Source organism: Carex rostrata, chromosome 11, assembly GCF_964058835.1.
Source record: "Carex rostrata chromosome 11, lpCarRost1.2, whole genome shotgun sequence".
NCBI lineage: Eukaryota > Viridiplantae > Streptophyta > Magnoliopsida > Poales > Cyperaceae > Carex > Carex rostrata.
The window spans coordinates 11,722,227-11,744,506 of NC_135928.1; the positions used below are offsets into that span (position 1 = coordinate 11,722,227).

The 22,280-nt window shown below is 36.1% G+C and overlaps 3 protein-coding genes across 4 annotated transcripts; 2 read left to right on the forward strand and 1 right to left on the reverse strand.

The window, feature by feature from the left end:
- Nucleotides 1–3,034: 3,034 nt before the first annotated feature.
- Nucleotides 3,035–10,445, forward strand: LOC144561597 (RING/FYVE/PHD zinc finger superfamily protein). 2 transcript variants are annotated; one of them, XM_078310603.1, is made up of 9 exons: nt 3,035–3,617; nt 5,106–5,478; nt 5,718–6,031; nt 6,158–6,982; nt 7,272–7,427; nt 7,982–8,243; nt 8,831–8,901; nt 9,485–9,607; nt 9,860–10,445. In XM_078310603.1, the coding sequence occupies exons 1-9, from the start codon at nt 3,192–3,194 to the stop codon at nt 10,217–10,219; spliced, it is 2,910 nt and encodes a 969-aa protein (XP_078166729.1). In that variant the 5' UTR covers nt 3,035–3,191; the 3' UTR covers nt 10,220–10,445. The 2 variants fall into 2 exon arrangements, with proteins under 2 accessions (XP_078166729.1, XP_078166730.1); XM_078310604.1 differs by lacking the exon at nt 9,860–10,445 and adding an exon at nt 9,751–9,827 and having other exon boundaries at nt 3,041–3,617.
- Nucleotides 10,446–11,635: 1,190 nt separating this feature from the next.
- LOC144562021 (receptor homology region, transmembrane domain- and RING domain-containing protein 1-like) lies at nt 11,636–14,416 on the forward strand. The gene is made up of 4 exons (XM_078311145.1): nt 11,636–11,971; nt 12,171–12,410; nt 13,107–13,502; nt 13,935–14,416. The coding sequence occupies exons 1-4, from the start codon at nt 11,833–11,835 to the stop codon at nt 14,018–14,020; spliced, it is 861 nt and encodes a 286-aa protein (XP_078167271.1). The 5' UTR covers nt 11,636–11,832; the 3' UTR covers nt 14,021–14,416.
- A 549-nt stretch (nt 14,417–14,965) lies between these two features.
- Nucleotides 14,966–18,074, reverse strand: LOC144562019 (Plasma-membrane choline transporter family protein). Its single transcript, XM_078311144.1, has 3 exons — nt 17,016–18,074; nt 16,224–16,572; nt 14,966–15,359 (listed from the first exon to the last, which is right to left on the reverse strand). The coding sequence occupies exons 1-3, from the start codon at nt 17,984–17,986 to the stop codon at nt 15,117–15,119; spliced, it is 1,563 nt and encodes a 520-aa protein (XP_078167270.1). The 5' UTR covers nt 17,987–18,074; the 3' UTR covers nt 14,966–15,116.
- Nucleotides 18,075–22,280: the final 4,206 nt, after the last annotated feature.

Sequence of the window (22,280 nt, forward strand, 5' to 3'; positions counted from 1 at the left end):
CATTGGCGGGAAGGACTGGCGCTAGTGCCACGCGGCATAGAATTCCCGCCACCATAGTCGTGCGAGGCAGTTGCCAAGATTGCGGACTTGCGGTATTACGCTCTAGGTCTAGGATATCGAGTTGTATATCTTCAAGATTCGCGCAAATGGGCCGCAATCAAGGCTGCTGGCCAGCTGCTAGGGACCACCGAACAAACTCGCATGAACCACAGTAATACTATGGAATTCGTATCCTCAGCGTTAACTCAAAAGATAATCTTTTGAGTTAATGCATTTCGACTATTTGATCGGTTTAAAAATTCATGCAAATTAGATTCACACTAATATTAAAGGACTTCTATGTTGTAGGCATGAGTTGGATGGGCTCCGTTTAAAATCAGACGGTTGAGATTTATTGACTCAAAAGATTCTTTTGAGTTAATGTAGAGGATACGCATTCTAGTAACATGCGCGTATAATTCACGTATAATTTTTTTTAAAGTTTTTGATCTAAACAATGAACAAGACGCAAAAAAAAAAATTATACATTTTATTCGTGAAACACGAATAAAAAATTATTCACGAATAAAACATGAAAAAATACGAATTTCTTTTCTTTTTTTACTTTCTTAGGGTACCAAATTATTCTCGAATTACGAACTTTTGATCCGCCAAACTAAATCCGAACTGTTCATTTGTCACTATAACACAAACTACAAATAGAGGAGAGTTTTTTTTTTTAAATTACATAGCATTCCAGTTTTATCAGTTTCATGTAAGATTCTAAATAGAGATTATTGCATTATCATTTTTAAGATTTCAGAAAGTTATAGCGCATTTATAGCTAATTTTTTGGAACTCTGATTTTAAGAGATAAATTTTAAACACTGATTTTAACCATTAACTTTAATCTGTGTTATGAATCATATGTTTACGTTCTGATTTTCTTGATGTAAATAGTTATAACTGATTTTTTAGTTTAGCAGCTCTAATTGCTACTGTATGGATGATTACACGAATTATTTCTACGTCTGAAGATTTTAGTTGTTTTACCAACAACTTTTAAGCTGACATTTTTATTTTTACCCAAATTTAAAAAAAAAATTAATAAAAATAACCAGAGTTTAAAAAAAAATTAAAAATACCCAAAGTGCAGAAAAAATCCGCGGCCGGAATTAAAATTCGGTAGTGTGAAAAAATTCCGCATACCCGAATAGAGAGTTTTTTTTATAGTTTTAGTTCAGTTTAACTATGTTATGTTTTATTATGTTTGAGTTTAGTTTTATAGTTTTTGTTTTAGTGTAGTTTAGTTTCGTTATGTTTTATTATGTTTGAGTTTAGTTTTATAGTTTTTGTTTTAGTGTAGTTTAGTTTCGTTATGTGTTATTATGTTTTATAGTTTTAGTGTAGTTTAGTTTCGTTATATTTTATTATGCTTTGGGTTGAGCTATGTTATAAACAACAAAATAAAATTAAGAACAATAATACGACAAACAAATAATTCAAACCGGTACTACTAAATTCGTCAAAATCAAAATCCAACAAACAAATAAATTGATTTAAAATGGAACTTGTAATTGTTGAACAATATTTTTTCTTATGATTAACCATTACAAACCGGCACTACTATATTGAAGGCATATATATATTAGATTTTTCTCACATGCGATGATTCCGTACTGATGTCGTAATTTTGGCTGCTACCAGCATTTATTAGGGTTTGTTCGTTTGTTATGGAATTACACGGGATGAAATTTGACGGAAATGTGTTTAAATAAGTGTTTGGTTGTACCGTAAAATTAGTCGTGGAAAATTTTGATATATTTAAAAAAATATATTTTTATTTAAATTTCTAACCTATTAAAAATAAGAAAAAATTATGTAAATAATTAAATAAAATGTTGAAAAATGTTACCTTAGATTTTTTTTCTCAAGAAGCTAATTTGTCAAACAATTCTTATTATGAATTTTCCAAAGATATGAATCATTTTTTATGTCCCCGTAAATAAATAATTGAAGACTGCATGTCGGTCAATTTTTATAATGAAAAAAAATGCCTATTTATAATGCAAAAACAAAAACAAAATGCCGGGCCGTGGAATTATTCCGCACTTCCGAATTTTTATTCGGGGGTGCGAAATTTTTCCGCACTTCCGAATTTTAATTCCGGGCTTCAGAATTTTTCCTTACTTTGGGTATTTTTAAAAAATTTTCAAAACCCTGGTTATTTTTATTAAAATATTTTAAAAATTGAGTAAAAATAAAAATGTCGGATTTTTAAGATAAGTTTTTACAAACTTTGGTGTTTTTGAACAAAAAAACAACAGTAAATATTAATATTGAACTAATTGTCTCAATTTAAATATTTAAATACTAGCATCATGTTCGTGCATTATAACGACAATATATTATAAGATTGAATATTAAAATTGAACAAAAAGACATAATAAATAACAGTAAAAAAATAACTAATAACTACTTTAATTCAACAATTTTTTGTGCATGTCAATGCATACACAATTTTTGTTTTTATTTTTTCAGAACTATTTATAACACCAATTCTTTCAAAAAAAAAAAAAACTATTTACAACACAAATAAAAATATATATTAAATTTGAAGTTGAATATGAACTAATAATTATTTTATTTCTATGTTCAACACAGACTATAAAAGAAAATATTCTTATAATTTGTGATGACACGACGCATAGTCTTACAATCCCAAGTAAAAACGCACCGTTAACGGTTAACGTGGCGAAATCGATGACTGATGTGTCCATAGTTTTGGGTTCTGCGGGACCAAGCCTGTTTGGTTGACGATGGCTAAGCCGAGTTCACACCACATGAAGTAACTCAAATTTTGAGGTTAGATCCAGACCGTGAGATCTGTTTTCGTAGAATCGGATTGATCCGGATTCTAATCGGACGGTTTAGATCTAAATTTGAACTACTTCAGAGGATTCAGAGGATCCGGACTCGATCATGCCCGTAGGTAGGTTTGAGTGTTGGATTGGACCGCCTCAGCGGAACTGCGGAATGGACTTCTCTTTCTTCAATTCGATTCAGACAGCGGCAACAAATCCGAAAGCTAACAGAGGCAGCACGGTGGCGGAGAGAGAGAGAAGAGACTTCTCTCTTCCCCATTCCCAATTCCGAAATCACCTTTCCAAGATCAATTCTTTAGAAGAAGTCAAAAACAAATTAGGGTTTAGATGAAGGCGCGATGCTCCTACAGGCCTGACCTACCGACGGCGGCGGCCGCGGCCGAAGACTGGGGCGATGGCTCATGGACGGTAGACTGCTCGTGCGGCGTGAACTTCGACGACGGCGAGGAGATGGTGAGTTGTGACGAGTGCGGTGTCTGGGTGCACACTCGGTGTGCGCGCTTCGTCAAAGGGGAGCCCTCCTTCGCTTGTCACAAGTGCAAAGCGGCTGCTGCCACGTCAGGCGGTGACCGATCTGGTCCAACTGGTTTCCCCTCTGATAACGAAGAGACTGAGGTGGCTCAACTGCTGGCTGAGCTGCCTATGAAAACGGGCCCCACTTCCCTCCCACCATTTCGCAAATGGGCAGAGGTTCCATTGCAGGACCGTGTACACGTGCAAGGTGTCCCTGGTGGAGATCCATCTCTTTTTAAGGTAGAGATTTCTTATCACTGTATGGATGAATCAGGATTGTATTGGTAGCGTATCAGAAGGAATTAGGGTAATTCTTGTATTATCATCCTCATAGCCTTGTATTGTTTAAAACCCATAGAAAGTATTCATGTGATAGTTAGTTATCTGAGGCACTGTTCAGGTTTCTTAGCTGTGTACACTAATTTCGGTGATTATGGAAGATTAGAAAGATTAAGGTAGAACAAGACAACCATATTGATAGAAATAAGCAAAGCAGTCGAGGAACCACACATAATTTTTAATTGTCTCTCTCTTTTTTTTTAAATAATACACCTGAAATATTTATAGTATGAAATGTTTAATAAATTTATGCCCGGATTTTGATCGGACAAAGCCACAACTGTTGTCTGATCATAAACTGTCACGTTTTGGTCTCCGTGACTAAAAACAGGCTTGACATTCATATTTAGGTATAGTTCTGTCCTCAGCATCAGGCATAGTGAAGCAAATGAGTTTTAATGTAGGCTAGGTTTAGGGTTTAGCAAGAGACATATATAATTAGGGAGAGATATAATATGGAGAGAAGAAGATATGAAGGTGCTAGAGGTTTCCTTAAAGAAACACACAATTCTTGTAAATGATCCAACTTCTCCTTCACAAATAATATTGAACTAAACAATTAGGAAGCGTTTTTTTTTTCTTTTCATTTAAAGAATCATTTAGTGGATAAGTGGATATAAAGATATGGTAATACAACGGAGAAGAGGATATGAAGGTGCTAGAGGGACCTTTTTCCATTTCCTTTTTACTTTTTGTATTGGAGGAAAGACGACGAATGGAGGTGGTGAAGATGAACAGTTTTCTGCAATGAATTGTTTGCCCTTTTAAGTGGTGGTGGAAACAGACTGGATAAAGAAAATGTGGTGACAAAACATGATTTATTTTCCCTTTTCTATTTAGTGGAGGAAAGAACAGGAGATGGAAAAGAAAAGGAAAATAATTTTGCAATAAATCATTCACCTTTAAGTAAAGCGGGAAGCTAAGCTCCAACCACAATTCATTCAAACAGGGTTTTGGAGTTTGGTTATTTAAGGGTTTTGCAATAGACAGGGATGGGTAGGGAGAGAGATAACAAAGAGAGAAGAGATAGAAAAGGAGCACATGGATTATCCCAAAGAAGACCACTCCATTCTTTTAATTTATTGTAAAGCAAAATTAAATACGATAGGCTCTTTATTATAAAAAGGTGGGATAGGCAAGTAAAAGTTTCAATTGGACAAGCTATTGAAAATATGATTAGGGAGGGAGGGAGAGGGAGGGGGAGAGAGAGAGAGAGATAGAGATCCACTGTATGTTTCATTTGATCAAGTTATATACCTTGCATTTTTCCTACCCTATAAATTAGTGACAATTACAATTGGCATAAGAATTTTCTTACGCAAGCAACCATTTAGGAATGTTGACAACCACTGTAAGGACAATCCTAAAATCCATTGTTGCATCATACAGGGTGGCATATCCTCAGTCTTCAATGCCAACCTATGGCGTTGCACAGGCTATGTGCCGAAGAAGTTTGGCTTTCAGTACAGGGAGTTCCCTTGCTGGGAGGAAGTCAAGGGTGGTGATAGCCAACCTAATGTGAGCCAGGGAGCCGATGCACTCTTTGCACTCTCCAAGGAGGCTGAGGCAGCTGTTGCACTTCCCCAAGGCACTGTCAGAAAAATATTTAAGCTAGGAAATGCGGCTGTGGGTACAGAAAAGAAGGACACACAAAGAATTCGTCCTACTGGGGATCATTCCAGTAAGAAGAGGAAGGATGGATGCGGAGAAACAAAAAACTATAGTGCCAAGAAGAAATCCTCTTGGGATAACAAGAGGAGAGGTGTTTGTCTATATTGTTTTTTATTCAAATATTGTTAGGTTATATATAGACTGTTCCAGGAGTTCTAACTCTATATTGTTGCCAAAAGAACTGATGTTTCACACTAGTAAGATAGGATACCGAGATCTAATTACCTCATTGCTTCCCTGTCGTAAAACTATACACCGTCCAGACATTGTAGATTCTGGAACCATTTTATGGTGTTAATGTGTTATTTTTAATTCTGCATGATTCAACAGGTCCCCACTCTATAGTTGACAAAACCATATCTGACATCCATGATGACAAGAGTCTCCACGTGAGGGAGTCACCTGTTCCAGAGGAAAAGAGCGAAACCAAAATTGGAGACGCTTCAGAAAAATCAACCTCAAATGATCAGGTTGGTGAAGGATTTGGTGATACGAGAGAAGAGATGGATATAGAGAAGGGCTCTATGGAGAAATTGCCAGAACTAAGCAAAGAGCCAAGTGCAATTGAGAAATCTGAAACTCTGAAGGTGAAGATTGAGGTTTTCTCGAAGGCTCGAGGAGCTGATGAATCAGTTGAAGCTGAGGTGCGTTTTTTTTCTCAAAATATGACAATCTGTAATGTTACACTTCTTTTCAGAAGAACCATCTTGCTTCCCTTGTACTGCTTGCACTGAGATTTATGTAAATTTGATTTATAATAATTACATCAGGATTTTGCGGAGGCATTGCATGCGATGGAACTGTTGAAGGATGAGACCAGGCTGAAGGATAATGAAAATGAAGGTGCTGTACCCAGAACTACTGCTGCTTGCTCAGAACCTGCTTCGCTTGGGTCAGATCTAGATAAAATAGATGTGAAATCAGAGAATGATGTTCCACATTATACAAGGGAAGCATTAGATCAGCCTTATCATGAAAATTTGCCACCTAATGCAAAGGTGCCGCAAGATAATGAAAAGACTGATAATATAAAAGATGAAATTGGAGACATTACAGCTGAAGAAGGATTTGCATTTAGAAGTGCAGGACCAAGTAAGCACACACCTGGCACTGAAGAACCTACAGAAGGCATCCCGAAAGCTTGTTCTACTTCGTCTGATCCCTTCACCCATAAATCATGCTCTTCTGGTTTATCAAGGCCAGCTAGATTGGGATCCTTGGATGGATTGAAGGATCCACAAGTTAAGATAAAGACTGCCATTGCAGATTCCAAGAGTCAGTCCCAAGACCATTCTTCAAAACACCCCATAATATACCATGCAAAAGGCTCAGCTTCATCTTTGCAGAAATGTTCTCAGCCAATTAAAATTCCTTCCTCATCAAAGCAGAAATCAGCTGATATGAAGGAACATGTAGCCAGACCTGCTTCCAATGTGGATGAGTCAACTTCATCAAGTTCTCGAAGCAAGCTGGGGCCTGTAAACACATGCCAAAAGGGTGAAAGGAACCACAAGCAAGCTCCAGATGCATGCAACAGCTCAGCACTTGGGACTCTGCAGATGTCTGATACTTCTGCTAACCTGAGCGATGAACAGGTATGTAATTTGAACATGTGTTTGTTTGCAAATTAGTCAACCAGTAGGAAATCAAAGATTGAATTACTATTTCTTGTGAATTATTTATTTTCCTTTTTTCTATTGTTAATTTGGGTTACGAGCAGAATAACTTTTTTGGGCCCAGAAAAAAGGGAATAGTAAGAAACTACAACATTTGTGGAGTTCTTGTGGTCTAAGTAGGTTGATACTGAGATGGATCTAGCATTTTTTACAGGAATTTTATCTGTGCTTTTATTTTCTTTCTTCTAAGCTTTTCTTTTATTAACAGCTTGCACTACTACTACATCAACAACTGAATAGTTCTCCCAGAGTTCCAAGGGTCCCACGCTTGCGTCAGACTCCAGGCATGCAGACGACCCTCCCAGCTGCAACGTCTATGCTTTCAAAGCGTTCCTCAGCCTCTGCAGGAAGGGATATTATTACAGTAAGCCTATTGCCTTAAAAATGTTCTAATAATATATTTATACTAATATTATCTGTACCGCGACAAAATCTTTAAATATCACATACCCCTGCAAAATCTTTAAATATGACCTACCCCTGCAATGCCCTGAAGCCACCCCAATATTATAGATGACCTTTCTATCATTATTCTACCGCTGGAGTGATAACTAATTGAAAGGACGAGAACTTTTTATTTTTTCTACAAAAAAAATGCTTTAGATGGCCTTTCTATCATTATTCAACCGAGGTAAAGTATAATTGCTATGGAATAGATTGGGGGGGAGCTTGATGGTCAAGTAATGGTATAATTTCTGATGGTACTTCTGTAGTTTACATCTTTATGGAGAGATTTTGATGGAGATATCTTGATGATTCTGTACTGTATTCATGATATCTGCATGTTACTTTGTGATTTGAGAAGGACACAAAATTCTGCCTTTATTTTATTTGATATATATTTTCATAAACAGAAAGACCTTAAGCATAGGTGTACCTGTCTGAATTTTTGCAATTGGACTATTATTGATCATGTAGGCACCAAAAAAGAAGCATAGGGAGGAGACCAAGAAAGAGCGTTCTCGTGAATCTTCGGGGATGAATGATTGGAAAGGAAGCAAGTCTGGAACCAGCCAATCTACTTCTGCTAGCAAAGATTCTGACAAAAGGTTGCCTGATATGCCGGCACATCAGAGCCCCACAGCTTCCTCAACTGAAGGCGCGACTAGTAGTAAAGCACCTGCAGAAGCCAGCTGTGGCCCAAGTGATGGCATTAGCAGCAAATGTTGTACTCTACCAGGTAAGTTTTTGGGATTAATTATCGTATTGTTGTTTTACATATATATCCTTATAAAATATGCACCTATGAAACAGAGAAAATATCATGTATACGGTATACCCCACAAAAACATAAAGGATCATTATTTACTCTTCCTATCCCATTTTCTATAGATGTCCAGCACACAACTTGCTCTTCACTGTTTATCTTTACACTTAAAAGGAGTTAACCAAAAAGTATCTTGGTTAGTTTTGACTGTATTTGGGTATAGGTTGAATTTATCATGTTTTAGAGCATGCTAGATATCTATTACGAAGTAGGTATACGTGACACTTCTGGTGTCTTGCAGGAGAAAACCTGAAAGTTTTCCTTTTAATGTATTACTTAAAGAGTGTCTCAACCTAAGGAGTAGTTATGTTAGCCTGCTATACAAAAATGACACGCGTGCATCTTTTTTATCAAGTTGTTAATTGATTATGGTTACCGAGTATTTGTTATGTTATTTGAAAGCCCAACTATGGACCAATTAAATATGAATGAAACTACTACTAAATTTAGCGACTAGTCCCAACCCACTATTGACTGCTATCCTTTTTTCCATTTTTCAGGATTAATTGACGAGATCTTTAATGCCAACCCACACATTACCTACGATGATCTGTGCCATAATGTTTCGCTGGTATGATTATCATTAATTTTTGTTCAAGGTTCTTCAATGTACTCATTCGTGAATATTTTCTTTTTTGGGTTGATCATATTGTGAGACAACTTTTGTACTGAGCAGAGCTACTTGTATACTTGTATGATATTACTACCACAATGATACTCAGGTTTGCGCACTACAGAGTAAAAATTGCTCTCAAATAGTATCAGACTTTTATTTCCTTTTCGCTGACATGATCCCTGAACTGCACTTTTTAGTCTATCACTGAGTGCATGCACATTTAAACCATTATTGAAGAGAGTTACCACAATTTGAAGATTAAAGTTCTAGGTACTAATTTTGTCGGACAAAAGTGGTCAATAATGTATAGATCAGGATTCTGGGCACTGAACTTGTGGGCCAAAGTGACTGAAAGGTGCTAAACTCGTAGCATAAAAGGATTGGTAATTCATGTGCCACTATTGTATGTATTAAATTTGTGGATCAATTGACCAAATGCTTATGGGTTAGGATTAGAGGTGCCAAAATTGAATCTCCTTTTACTATCCGGTCACTTTGTCTATACTGAGCTGCCCCTTTCTTTTCTCTTTTTTTTCAGCACTGGAGTAATTTGAGAAAACCAAATGGAGAGAAGTACGCATATACTACCCCAGTCCATGCTGTTCATGATATTTTGAGGAATAGGAAGGAATGGGCTCATCTAATTGATCAGGCCTCGAAGGTAAAATACTGTAACTGGCTTTTGCCATCGACCTGATTTTGTTACCTTTATACAGCCATTATTTCTATATATTTACTATTCTAGGAAAGGTAACATAGGTCAATATGGTTTTGAAGATGATATTTGTTTTGCCCTATTTCGAGTGTAAAGCCTGACAAACATATCGAGCAAGACTTGTACTGAATGGAGGAAATTATGATAGAGTGCCTCGGCAGCATTTGTATCAAATTTTAATGTGCTCTTATTTTTCAGACAAATTCAAACAAGAAGAGAAAGAGTTTGATTGCTGAAGGAGGAAAGGGCATGACTGGATCTGAAAAAGAGAAATCGAAGAATAAGAGTGAGTTGGAAGAAGAGAGAACCGAAGAATCAGAATCAAACAGTGAGGATTCTGCACTGGGAAAGAGGACAGCTAGGAAGCGCAGACGGTTGGAGCTACAAGGAAGAAGCGTGAAAGATGCTCGAAGGAAGAAAAACAAACACAGAAATATAGTCTCTGATGACCCTTCTGACTCGTCAGATTCAAGTTCTGACAACGAGGGTAAGAATGATGGCAACTCTAGTGATGATGCTTCTAGAGCTCAGACTGCTGGGTCAAGCTCTTCAGATTAGGTTTACTGATGCAATTTGACTGTAGTAGTGACATAGGTGCTTTATGCTTAGCCATATTTTTTTTGGTTGTCAGTTGCAATAGGATTAGTGTGCTGTGTACAGGTGCTTTAGGTGCAGAGATATGCTGATTGATTTTTTTTCCTCTGTTGAGTGTGTAGTTGGTCATTCTGTATTTACTGTAACGTTTGTGTAATATTCGGCTAGTATGCCAGTTTTACTCTGTTCAGTTTTATGTTCTTCACTGTCCATCTCGTAGGCAATTGTTTGCACCTTTACACTGTGGAATTTAAAACTATTCTCTCTGCTTTTATGTTAACCTTAATTTGCTTTTGCACCCAGAGTACGGCTAACGCGCTTCCTCTAGCATATGGGCCGAAATGCTTCCGGTGAAAATTTGAAATTTCAAAATCCAAAAAATCGATCTGAACCGTTCATCTTATTCTCCATATTAATATCTGCTTGGAGACCAAATTTTACATTTTTCTGAAATTTTTTACTATTTATTAAGCCATTTTGAAAATCGCTGATCCAACGGTAGCTTCTGATTTTTACTGTTTGGTAAGCCACCGTTGGATCAGCAATTTTCAAAGTGGCTTAATAAATAGTAAAAAAATTCAGAAAAATGTAAAATTTGGTCTCCAAGCAAATATTAATATGGAGAAGAAGATGAACGGTTCAGATCGACTTTTTGGATTTTGAAATTTCAAATTTCCACCGGAAGCATTTCGGCCCATATGCTAGAGGAAGCGCGTTAGCCGTACTCTTTGCACCCAATGTGCATATTATAATTTCATTCAATGACTAGACAAGATGAACGCAGTACTTTGTAAAGGGTTGAAAATTGTTGATAATGGATATTTCGACAATCTAAGTAATATATTTTTAGATATATTGTTAGACTTGTGAATTAATTGTGCATTAAAGAGTAGAATTGGGGTGTTCTTAAGTTTACCAATTTTCTTTGTGAAGTCAATTCTAAAATATATCGGATTGGTTTCAAACGAGTGATGTGTCTACATGCAAAAATTTTAAATTTTAAAATTAATTTTGTATAGTCAAGTGGTCAAAAAAATATTTAAAATTGAATGCATTAAAATTAATTTATAAACTTTTTAATTTTGACTGTTTAACTTTGTATTAAATTAATTTGAAAATTTAAAGTTTTGATTAAGGTGGATGGATTTCAATGATTCAGATTCATCATGTGAAGTTAATCTGATAGATTTTAGAGTTAAAAGAGACTTGGTGAACTTAAATACCCTAGTTCTACTCTATTAAATTTCATAAAAAACCTTAAAGGTTGAATTTTAAAATTATAAATTGGTTTTGACTATTGTTAAAATCATCAAATAATGTATTATTAAATCCATCCTCTTATAAATCTGATAGAAGGCACTCCTTGTTAGCGCAGTCATCAGGTTTTTCCTTTTCTGTGTAGTTTTGTTAGAACAGACACAGTTGCTTAGTTACCAGTCGAGAAATCAATGAACCTTCCCTGGATCGTCAGACGTTGATATCGTCTTGTCTCCCCACTTTCCTTTACAAGGCGAAGGAGGCGGGGTTCTCCTTCCCTTCAATTCCCTGGCTCGTGCGAGAAATAAGATGCCAAAGGAATGACAGCAATCGCACCGATTCTCAGCTCCTCTCTTCTCGCGGCTCTACTGCTCTTCCTCCTCCGCCCCTCCTCGGCTCTTATCCACCTCTACTCCAAGCCTTTCTCTTACACCTTCCTCGACGCTCCTGCGCGCTTCGGTACGTGCCACCCCCTTTTTCCTTCAATTTACTAATTAGTTGGCTTCTTTTTACAGTTTTTTACCATTTTCTTCGGTAGGTGAAGTTGTTCTTGGATCCAAAAATTGCAGCTGATAAGCCAGTAGAAAAAAGTTATTACTAAAATTGTTAGATAATCACACTGATTTTCTTCAATGAATATGTTTTTTTTTTCCCTCAGCTGTCCCGATAAGCGCATCTGGGATTTGCGGATCGTTGCACATAGCCAACCCTATCCTGGCGTGCTCTCCGCTTCACAGTACCAGTAATGGAACTGATGGTGATTTGGCAACAGGAGTTAGATTTGTGTTAATCTCAAGGGGCACATGCAGTTTTGAGGAGAAAGTCAGAAATGCACAGGATGCAGGGTTTCAGGCTGCAATTATTTATGATGATCAAGACAAGGGTAATCTATACTCAAGTAAGTGGCTATATCGTGTTACTTGGAATGGTTTTGTTCGCTCCTGGCAGGGGCGGATGCAGGATTCCTGTGAGGGAGGGGCAGGAATCGGGTTTAAATCCATTAACTAATCGGGTACTAGATAAAAACAATTAACTTAATAATAAACAATAAAAATAGTATACTCTTACAATAAAAAAAACAAAATAATATCATTTTACATATTAAAAAACAACAAAGTTGGTCCGAACCCGTAAATTTCTGTAAAATTTCTATAAAAAAAACAAAGTTTCTCATTAAAAGTGCTTTTGGATTGGCTTGGTGGGCTTTTCAATTCCAGGGAGGGGCAAAGTGGTACCAAACTCGTATTTTTCACTGAATTTCAAAATAATTTCCTCTGGCTGTGTGTGGGTCCGCCCCTGGCTCCTGGGATGCTCAGTATGTTATAAGCTGTTTTCGAGGATAATTGGTCTCTTTCTTACGTAAGGTTGTCATAAGATAAACTGTTTAGTTTCTTCAGACGTGCAATTTTAACAGATTAATATTTCGAAATGCTTAATTTTGTACTTGCTCGGCGATTTTTTTGAATGTCCTCTTTGAAAGCTTTGCCTTATTCAAATCCAACTTTTAGTTCTACATGACTCGAGTTTTTTTTTTGCTTCCCCCATCTCCATCTGACATTTCTTTCCTAAAGCATGTCTTTATTGTTTTTTTTAGTGGTTGGCAGTTCATCTGGCATAAATATACATGCTGTGTTTGTCTCAAAGATGTCTGGGCATTCCCTGAAGAAACTTGCAAGAGGTGTAGATGGTGAGTGTTGTATAAACTCATCCTACGAAGAAACTGCAGGGACAGTTTTGGTCATATCCTTTGTCTCCCTGGTGGTTATTATATCAGTTGTGGCGACTTTTTTGTTTGCACGCAATTGCCATCTACTGAGACGTGGGGCCCGTAGCCGACCAACCAGTGTGAAGAGAGAGGCTGTGGAGCTGCTTCCTTGTTTTGTGTACGAATCTTCTGGCTCAAATGGGAAGCATACAGGAGAGACTTGTGCTATTTGTCTTGAAGAATATAAAGACGGCGAGATGTTAAGGGTTCTTCCCTGTAAGCATGGTATCAACCTCCAAAAAGCTGAGCACTTGTGTTTTCTTTGATTTGTAGTTATATATGGTTTGTATTATGATTTCTGGCATCTTGAACCAGACATGCAGCTAAGTTATTAATTAACTATTTACCAAAACATGGCTAAATTGCTTCATGACTTTGACTTGGTCACATAGTAACTTAGTCAAAAGGACAATTTCTTTTGAATTTTCGTTGATTTAGGCTTGGAGAAAAATTAGATAGACTAGGATTTATCTCCTCCACAACATCATGAACCCAATCTAGGAGATGGTGTTATTTGCAATAGCAAAAGGAAAAGGGTTTTCATTGCAAAAGCAACACATGTTTGTGTAGTTTTAACTGTTGGAATTTGCAAAAGAAAAGAAAAGGAAAATAAATAAAGCTCTTGTATTAACTATGCATTTTTTTTCTTCATTGCAGAATTTCACTTGGAGTGTGTGGACTCTTGGCTGACTAAATGGGGCACATTTTGCCCTGTGTGCAAGCACGAAGTTGGCTCACCATAACATATTAGATCTACATCTAACATCCAAGTATTAGTCTGTTGTGAATAACTAGGGCTGCATTTACATCTGGTAACCTTCCAATCTATGGAATATTTCAAAAAGGAGTATTCTTGTTGGAATCAATTTGGAAACCATGCTTGTTTATGGAGTAGTCATTCTAAGCCAATTAGTTTGCATGTTACAAGCTACTGCCTTTTTACTTGTTGAGGAGTTGTGATGTGAATATTACTTTAATTTCCTTAGCCTTTTGCAAGTTTTTTTTTTTTTTTTCCAATTCTTTAGTCAATTTCTACAAGGCGGGACCTGCTTTTTTGTTTTTTATTTTTTTTGTTTTGTTATTATTAGGACTGCTTCAATTATATAATTAATTTATATCAGGAAAACTGTTGTTGGACTTGGTTAGGTTTCTCTGGACCCCTACTTTCCTGCGGTAACATAGTTTGGAAATTACGCAATATGCTACAGTAAATATTGTGTTAGTTTCAAGGTCACTGAAGTTCAATTCGTGTTTCGATTTGCTCCTTCGACTTTTTAGTTTTCTTTCCACAGCTATTATTATTATTATTTTTTTTCATTTTGGTTGAAAGACCACATCACAAGCTCTTATTATGCTTGAATTATCAAATCATTTGTCACGTATTCAATCCATCAGCAGATATCAATTCATCAATGCATGAATACTGCGCTGAGAGCTTCAAGTCATGAATTCACAACTGATGTGCATAAATACCAAACATCTATCTAAAAAGTGAATGATATAAAAAGATTTTATAATAATGATAAATATAAAAAAAACATTCTTCTCAAAGAGGGAAAAGATTATTAATAGTCCATAGACAAACACATCAATGCAAATGAAATAAATATAAAAATAGAAATAAAAAAAAAACACCTAAAAGTCATTTTCCCCCCTGATGGGTGTAAATAGAATTATAGAACTATATCTATGACACGAGTCTAACACTATATCTATGAAAAAGAAATATTCACATAAATTATTCTAACAAACATTATTCTGCTTCAAGTTAACAAAATTACCCTATAAAGCTATTAAGATTATTTATCCACAAGATTTACTTAAATTCATAATGCTAGTTTACACAGGGCTCGATCCATGATTCCGACTTTTTGGAAGTTGTGCATAAATCTGATGGATATAGTCCTTGCCCACATCCCCTCGGTCCCTATCTATTGCATAGCATATATAAACTGCATCTACGACATTATCTAAAACATAAACAAAATAGCTCAAAACTACCATGAGAAGAAGCCATGTCAGAGATGCTATAAGATACAGCTCTGTGCCAAGAGCACTCACAGCCCACAAGATTGCATAGACCTGTCCAATGATAAAAGTACAGCATATCAAGCTAATTCAAGTAGGTAGAATTTAACGAAGGCTCCATGTTCTTGATAAATTTGAAAGAAAAAAGACGCACAGACAGACACAAGAATACTAACACTAATACTAACGTAAGGCATTAAATGATGAAGCTTGGGACATGTATGGCACCATACTGATGCCAACACTGATAAGTAAGAAGTTGCAAATGGCGCAAAACAGAAGATGAATTGATCTGAGAAGATATATTAGGAGAGTAGAAAGAAATCAAAGCTATCCAATCAATATAAGGCTTCCTGGATGGTTTTGAATCTGAGGATTCTAATACCGACTGATACCAGCTCAACTAGGTCGATACAATCGGGTAACAGATGACTTGTGCAGGTATGTTTGGTACCGTACCTTGATCATATTAGGCCAAGACAATTAAGCTCAGAGCTTATCTTTCTGATGCTCAACTCAGCAAACTAACATTACAAAGCTCTTCAATTATTTATTTATTTATTTTGCAAAAAAATTCCATATTTAATGTATTTGTAATAACACAACTTTTATTTTTATTTTTTTTATTTGCAGCTTAACACTCAACTGCTGTTGAGGTGTTTAGAATTTTGCAACCATCATTCTAGAGATTTTTGCAACTAGCACCCAACCCAACATATGTATGTTTTTTTTATAAAAAAAATGTATGCATATTAAAATGGCAACCAATACCCCCTAAAGAAAAAGGTCAGCCAACCACTATTTTTTTTTTTATAAAGTTTATAGTCCACCATTTTTTTTTTTTTTTTTTACTTTTTTCTAAAACAACAGGTCCATGATTGAATCTATTATTTTTCTACAAGGAAGAGAAATACTCACCAGTATGGCATACAAGGAGGAGATGACAAATATTATTCCAGCTAACAATCGTGTAGAGATCGTCTCAACAAATACAGCCGAGAGTAGATTCCTTTTGAGAAGCTCATATGTCATCTTTGCAGAAGAGCAGTACGCTTCACCTGTTATGGCTGCAAAATTTATGGTGAATTTGTTGACAAAATCAAAGGCCGACAGTAGAAAGTCGGCACAGCACTTCAATATGAGATTGACACATCCTCCAAGCCCGCGATTTTGTTTTGCAGCATCGAGAACTGTCCGCACTAATCTGACGGCTCCCATTACCATACCAGAGAAACAAACAGTGCCGAAGGAAGGACTAAAGGCATTTCTGAAAAAGGAAAAATAATTATGAGAGACAGCAACAATTGAACAAATATATTAAATTATTAAATATAATACAAAGGGTAAGAACGTATTCTGCGAGTCAGTCATCTGCCATAGTTCTACTTTGGACCTCATTTAATTTAGAGGGTGTACGCAGTGCCGAAAGCTCCCACACGTTGTGGGGTCTGGGGAAGGGAATTTCTAGGCAGCCTTCCCTTTTGCAAGGAGGCCGATTCGAACCCAGCCTCCGGGACACAAGTGGAGATACTCTACCACTGCGCCGGGCCCGCCCTTCCTCCATTTAATTTAGAGGAAACTCTTAAAAATGTTATTGCAGTAATAGCTGGATTCTGTAATTAGCTTTAATACCACAATTTCTGATTGTCAAAAAAGCCACCATACTATAAAAATATAAATAAATTTTAATCCAATAGGGATTCAACAAACCTCAAGGAACTCCTCAAGCTCTTTTTCCGCCTGGATGAATCATTTGTGAAGTACCACTGTGCAACGGTACCACTAATCACGTATACCTGAGCCTCTACCATTATAGCTGCTGACCACAGCAACATTATCACAGCCAGTGAGAAATACCACTGAACCCACTTAGCCTCCCTCCACACACACTCATAAAAACCCTTGTGTGCACGTGGAACCACCTTGCCATTCCACGTGGCAAACACCAGAAAAACCACAATTGGTGCAAAATAGATCAATGCATACAAGAACAGCAGTATTGGGAGTACTGAGAGGAGGGCAATATTCTCTGCCAGTGCCACAGCCGACACCTGAACGATCTGAACTGTCAGCTCAACACGATGCCAGTTTAAAACTATGATCCAGAGAATTACACCTATAAGAAGAAATACAAAAACAAGTATCACGATGCGGTATGTAAGTGGGAAAGCATTGCGGCAACCGGCACCAACCGCACATGCCACAAACCAATACACATTGAGAAAGGATGGAGTGAGGATAAAGAAAGGAATCAAGGAATAGATCAAATGTTTAGCGTAACGCCTGAGAAGGAAAAGAAGGGAGAAGGCAATAGCAGGCAAGAGGAGGAGTGTGATGATGAGTGTGGGAATGAGGTACTCAAGGAGGGGAAGCGAGGTAAAGGTAGGGGAAGCAGCAGCAAGAGACTGAGAGAGAACACAGGAGGAGAGTAAGGGGTTGTATCTGAAGCTAGTAACTAGGGTTTTGTCAGGGTTGCGACGAGCGAGGGCAAGAAAGCCGATGGCGAAGGTGGAAAGAGAGAGAAGGAGAAAGAGGAGGAGGAAAGGGAGGTCGCGAATGGGGCGAGGAGAGTGTGTGTAGGCGATGGGGGCAGGGTACTGGTCTGTGTAGGGGGTAGAGGAGGTGAGGAGCGGTTGCTCCGTCGTCGAGATGGACGGCTCAGGTTCGTCGGAGCTGCCCATCGGACGGTGTCACGTGGTTGAGGCGTGCGAAAGAGAATCAGAAAACCAAGAGAAAGAGGATTTTGATGAATTTGGGGGTTGATTCCGTGTAAATAAATGAAGTTATTGAATTTTATAGTATTTGGATGAGTAAGAATGTAAGATCCATCAATGAAGTGCATGCAGGATCCACTGGTGTGGTGTACAGACAATCTCAAAAGGTGAAGTATATCTCTTAAATTGATTGAATCAATAAGTTAAGAAATCAACGTCTATAAATTATTCAGATTAATATGCTTTTCACAAGCTCTTAATGACAATCAAAACAAAATTTAAATGTCATATTTTTTTACACGTGCATAGATAAAATGATGTAGATCATATTCAACGATTTTATTTATACTTTTAAGTTTGAAATTTTGAGTTATTAAAGTTTTAAAAAATAAAGGTATGGTTGAGGCACAAAAAATAGAGATATTTGAATCCTCCTCTTGATTCATTGATCCATAGCAAAATGTTTCTATTTAGATTCGGACTGTCCGATCATTCACACGAATATTAAAGAAATTTCGTGTATCCCATCGTTCAAACAGATCATATATTATCCGTTCGAATCCGAATTAGTATTCAAAATTAAATATAGATATTTTATATATGAATATTTGTATGGATACAGATACATATATGAATTTAAATATTAATTATATGTATCTAAATAGTAGATATACATACTATTAGTTAGTGAGGAGAGTTCCAATACATTATGTTTTTCATACCTCATCATGTCTCATTTTTTATATTTTTATTTTAAAGTCTAAACCAGTGTTGTAAATAACGGTATGCGGTCGTCGGATAGACATGGTACCGCCAAGCGATTAATCGGGAATAATTGAAAATAATTGGCCATAATTGGAAATAATCGACCGATTAGTCGGGAAAATCCATGACGGTTTGGTCATCGCCAACGACTAATTGGACAATTAATCGGTCTAAACGGACGTTTTTCACAATATTGGTCTAAAATGTTGATCTGAACCACTCAACATAATATCCATACTAAAATATACTTGCAGACTAAATTTTATAAATTTTGAAATTTTTTTTCTAATCGGTCTAGATCTAAACAAGAATATTCTTACCTTGGAGGATAACTAATATATGTCCCTCTTTAGTCTTTATTGATTCCATTTATTGATAACAACTAATACGTAATCAATATGATCTCCATCTCTTTCCCACAATCAATTACATGTCTTTCATCAAAAAAAAAAAAAAAAAAAATGTTAAACAAGAGAAGAGAATGGGCCCATGCTTTGTCATCTCATTAAATATATAGCCATATAGGGTATACATACCGTATATGGTAATAGTTTCTAATAATTTAAACAGAAAAATATAAGCTGGTTTAATTAATTAAACAAATTAACGTATGTATGAATTTTCACAAAGCAATCATTATTCATTTGACCATAATAAATTCAACAAAATTATTTTAAAATATTCTAATTAATAGGTAATATTTGATACGAAATAGTCTATGCTAAAAAAAACACAACATGTAATTAAGCAACATAATAATTCCAACGTCAAAACTAACATCTTCTAATTTATGAAAATGACTGTGAGTCTGTGACCAAACAAGACCAAGTTAAAAAAGGCAAAAAAAAAAAAAAAAAAAAATAGTACTGCCACATAGTACTTGGCAAGTCACAATTAATGTTAAGACTTGAAAGGTTCAAATTTTCAAATCATCATTAATAGAGTTTTTTTTATTATTTTATTTATTTTTTATATAGCATTGCTTCAGCAATTTGAAATTAATAAATAAGACGCCTTTGTGGGACTTGCTGTACTTTTTTCTTGATACAGTTGTGATGAGATGATCATGAAATATACATTTGGCTAAGACTTATTCATAATTTTATAAGCACAGATATGATCAACAAAGCTTAACAATATTATCTAGCTAGGGTTAGTTTTTTTTTGTACTAATTGGTCGCTCTTGATTTTGTGTGTGTGCATGTGAAAGTCATCAAGTAATTTCATTGTTTTAAAATGCGGCCGCATGGGCCGCATATGCGTATGCGGTCGGCAGTCGTTCTCAGAATGTCCATGCGGTTTTTCCATGCGGCCGCATATGCGGTCATGCAGATTAAAAATGTGGCCATGCGGTCCGAATATGCGGCCATGCAGTCTTCCCATGCGGTTTTGATAATTTGATTGTATTTTAATTAAAATTTATATTAAAAAAATCAAAAAATTATTGCTAGTTATGTTATTATGTAAAAATAAATTCAAATATATGAATATGAATATATATATATATATATATATATATATATATATATATATATATATATATATATATATATATATATATATAGAGTACGGCTAACGCGCTTCCTCTAGCATATGGGCCGAAATGCTTCCGGTGGAAATTTGAAATTTCAAAATCCAAAAAGTCGATCTGAACCGTTCATCTTCTTCTCCATATTAATATCTGCTTGGAGACCAAATTTTACATTTTTCTGAAATTTTTTACTATTTATTAAGCCATTTTGAAAATCGCTGATCCAACGGTAGCTTCTGATTTTTACTGTTTGGTAAGCCACCGTTGGATCAGCAATTTTCAAAGTGGCTTAATAAATAGTAAAAAATTTCAGAAAAATGTAAAATTTGGTCTCCAAGCAGATATTAATATGGAGAAGAAGATGAACGGTTCAGATCGACTTTTTGGATTTTGAAATTTCAAATTTCCACCGGAAGCATTTCGGCCCATATGCTAGAGGAAGCGCGTTAGCCGTACTCTATATATATATATATATATATATATATATATATACACGTGAATTTTTATTTTAAAATCCGCATGAAAATCCGCATATGCGTCCGTATACCGCATATGTGGTATGCAGTGGCTTTCTGCATGCATGAACAAAACCGCATTTTAAAACACTGAGTAATTTAACCGTTCATTAGAATCACTTCTTAATTCTTATGGAACTCTTTTAGGCATAACAAAGAAATTAAGAAAATAACACATGCCATAATAAAAAAAAAATCAATCACATAATGTAACTTGGTGGAACTTTTTTTCGATAGCTTTGACAAATTTTGCTTGTGACGTCATATATTAACTTGTATCAAAATTCATGCATACATCTTCGAGATTTATACATATTAGATGTGCACGGATCTTGATACATAAGAAAGGTTCCAATCAAACATCAGACCAAACTTAATTTGATGTCCATAAAATCGCTCCATTCATTTTCGAGTAAGATGAGAAACAATTCCACTATTCCACACAACCATTGTCAATCATATAAGTTGTTCCAAATTTAGAGCCGTTGGATCTTTTTATAAGCTTTGATCTCTGTGTGTATATATATATATACGTGGAAAGAATCAGGAATCCGCGCCTCATTCCAACGGCATTCTATTTTGATTTGGAAGCTCAAGAGTTCTCTTTCTGCGCTTTCTCACAACTCCTAAAACGATCGAGGGAAAGAAAATAGAAAGAAACGCTCGTCGAGTGCTCCATCAATTGGGTGAGAAATTAATCTCCGTATTATTCGTATAAAATTTTGCACCTCATAGAGCGAGTACTAATATATACTCTAATTCAGTGGAATTGGGATTTAATTTGTTCGTCCAAAAAGCAAACCTTGGTTTGCGAGAACATGGATTTTGTAACAAATATAAAAAACAAATGCAAAAGCTCAAACATCTGAGCATACGAAAGCAGCAAAAAGAACGCCAAAATTGATAAAAAAAAACAGAAAATTAAATGGTTTTTGAATAGCTAACATGAGAGTAGGAATTTTGCCGAAGAGACTCCTGGTTCATTTTCCATTTCCTGACTGCATCTTCCAATATCAGAACTGCACATGTACCAGTCTGGTACTAAGTCGCATGTACCAGTACCAAGATGCTTGTACCAGCACCAGTCTGGTACCGAATTGGTTGTACCAGTACAACAGTTTTTGTTGAGTTTATTGTCTGTACTGCATCTCCTCCCTTGTCAGTTGATACCGATAACGTACCAAAGTAACCAGGTATTCCTTGGCTTCGTACCAGCACCTCTAAAGGTTTTAGGGTTTTGGTGATGGAATCCACATCCTTTAGATCTGATCGCCATCTGACAATTCCTAACCATTCATCGGGCTTGTGATCCTTGGATCTCCTTGCTGACAAATGATGATTGTCAGTTGGTGATAAGGCAGATGAGAGGATATGGAGTTAGAAGGGCTTTTAGGGTGCAAATTTAACAACTGGTAGGAATTGGTGATGAATACTCTTGCTTGGCTTTATC

What these genes read in the sequence shown, in the direction of transcription:
- LOC144561597 (XM_078310603.1), top strand. Translation starts at nt 3,192, where the DNA reads ATGAAGGCGCGATGCTCCTACAGGCCTGACCTACCGACGGCGGCGGCC. An exon ending in CTAACCTGAGCGATGAACAG is followed by an intron (nt 6,983 to 7,271) that starts GTATGTAATTTG and finishes TTTTATTAACAG; the next exon opens with CTTGCACTACTACTACATCA. An exon ending in CAAATGTTGTACTCTACCAG is followed by an intron (nt 8,244 to 8,830) that starts GTAAGTTTTTGG and finishes TCCATTTTTCAG; the next exon opens with GATTAATTGACGAGATCTTT.
- LOC144562021 (XM_078311145.1), top strand. Translation starts at nt 11,833, where the DNA reads ATGACAGCAATCGCACCGATTCTCAGCTCCTCTCTTCTCGCGGCTCTA. An exon ending in CGACGCTCCTGCGCGCTTCG is followed by an intron (nt 11,972 to 12,170) that starts GTACGTGCCACC and finishes TTTTTCCCTCAG; the next exon opens with CTGTCCCGATAAGCGCATCT. An exon ending in GGTTCTTCCCTGTAAGCATG is followed by an intron (nt 13,503 to 13,934) that starts GTATCAACCTCC and finishes TCTTCATTGCAG; the next exon opens with AATTTCACTTGGAGTGTGTG.
- LOC144562019 (XM_078311144.1), bottom strand. Translation starts at nt 17,986, where the DNA reads ATGGGCAGCTCCGACGAACCTGAGCCGTCCATCTCGACGACGGAGCAA. An exon ending in AGCTTGAGGAGTTCCTTGAG is followed by an intron (nt 16,573 to 17,015) that starts GTTTGTTGAATC and finishes TTCCTTTTTCAG; the next exon opens with AAATGCCTTTAGTCCTTCCT. An exon ending in CCTCCTTGTATGCCATACTG is followed by an intron (nt 15,360 to 16,223) that starts GTGAGTATTTCT and finishes ATCATTGGACAG; the next exon opens with GTCTATGCAATCTTGTGGGC.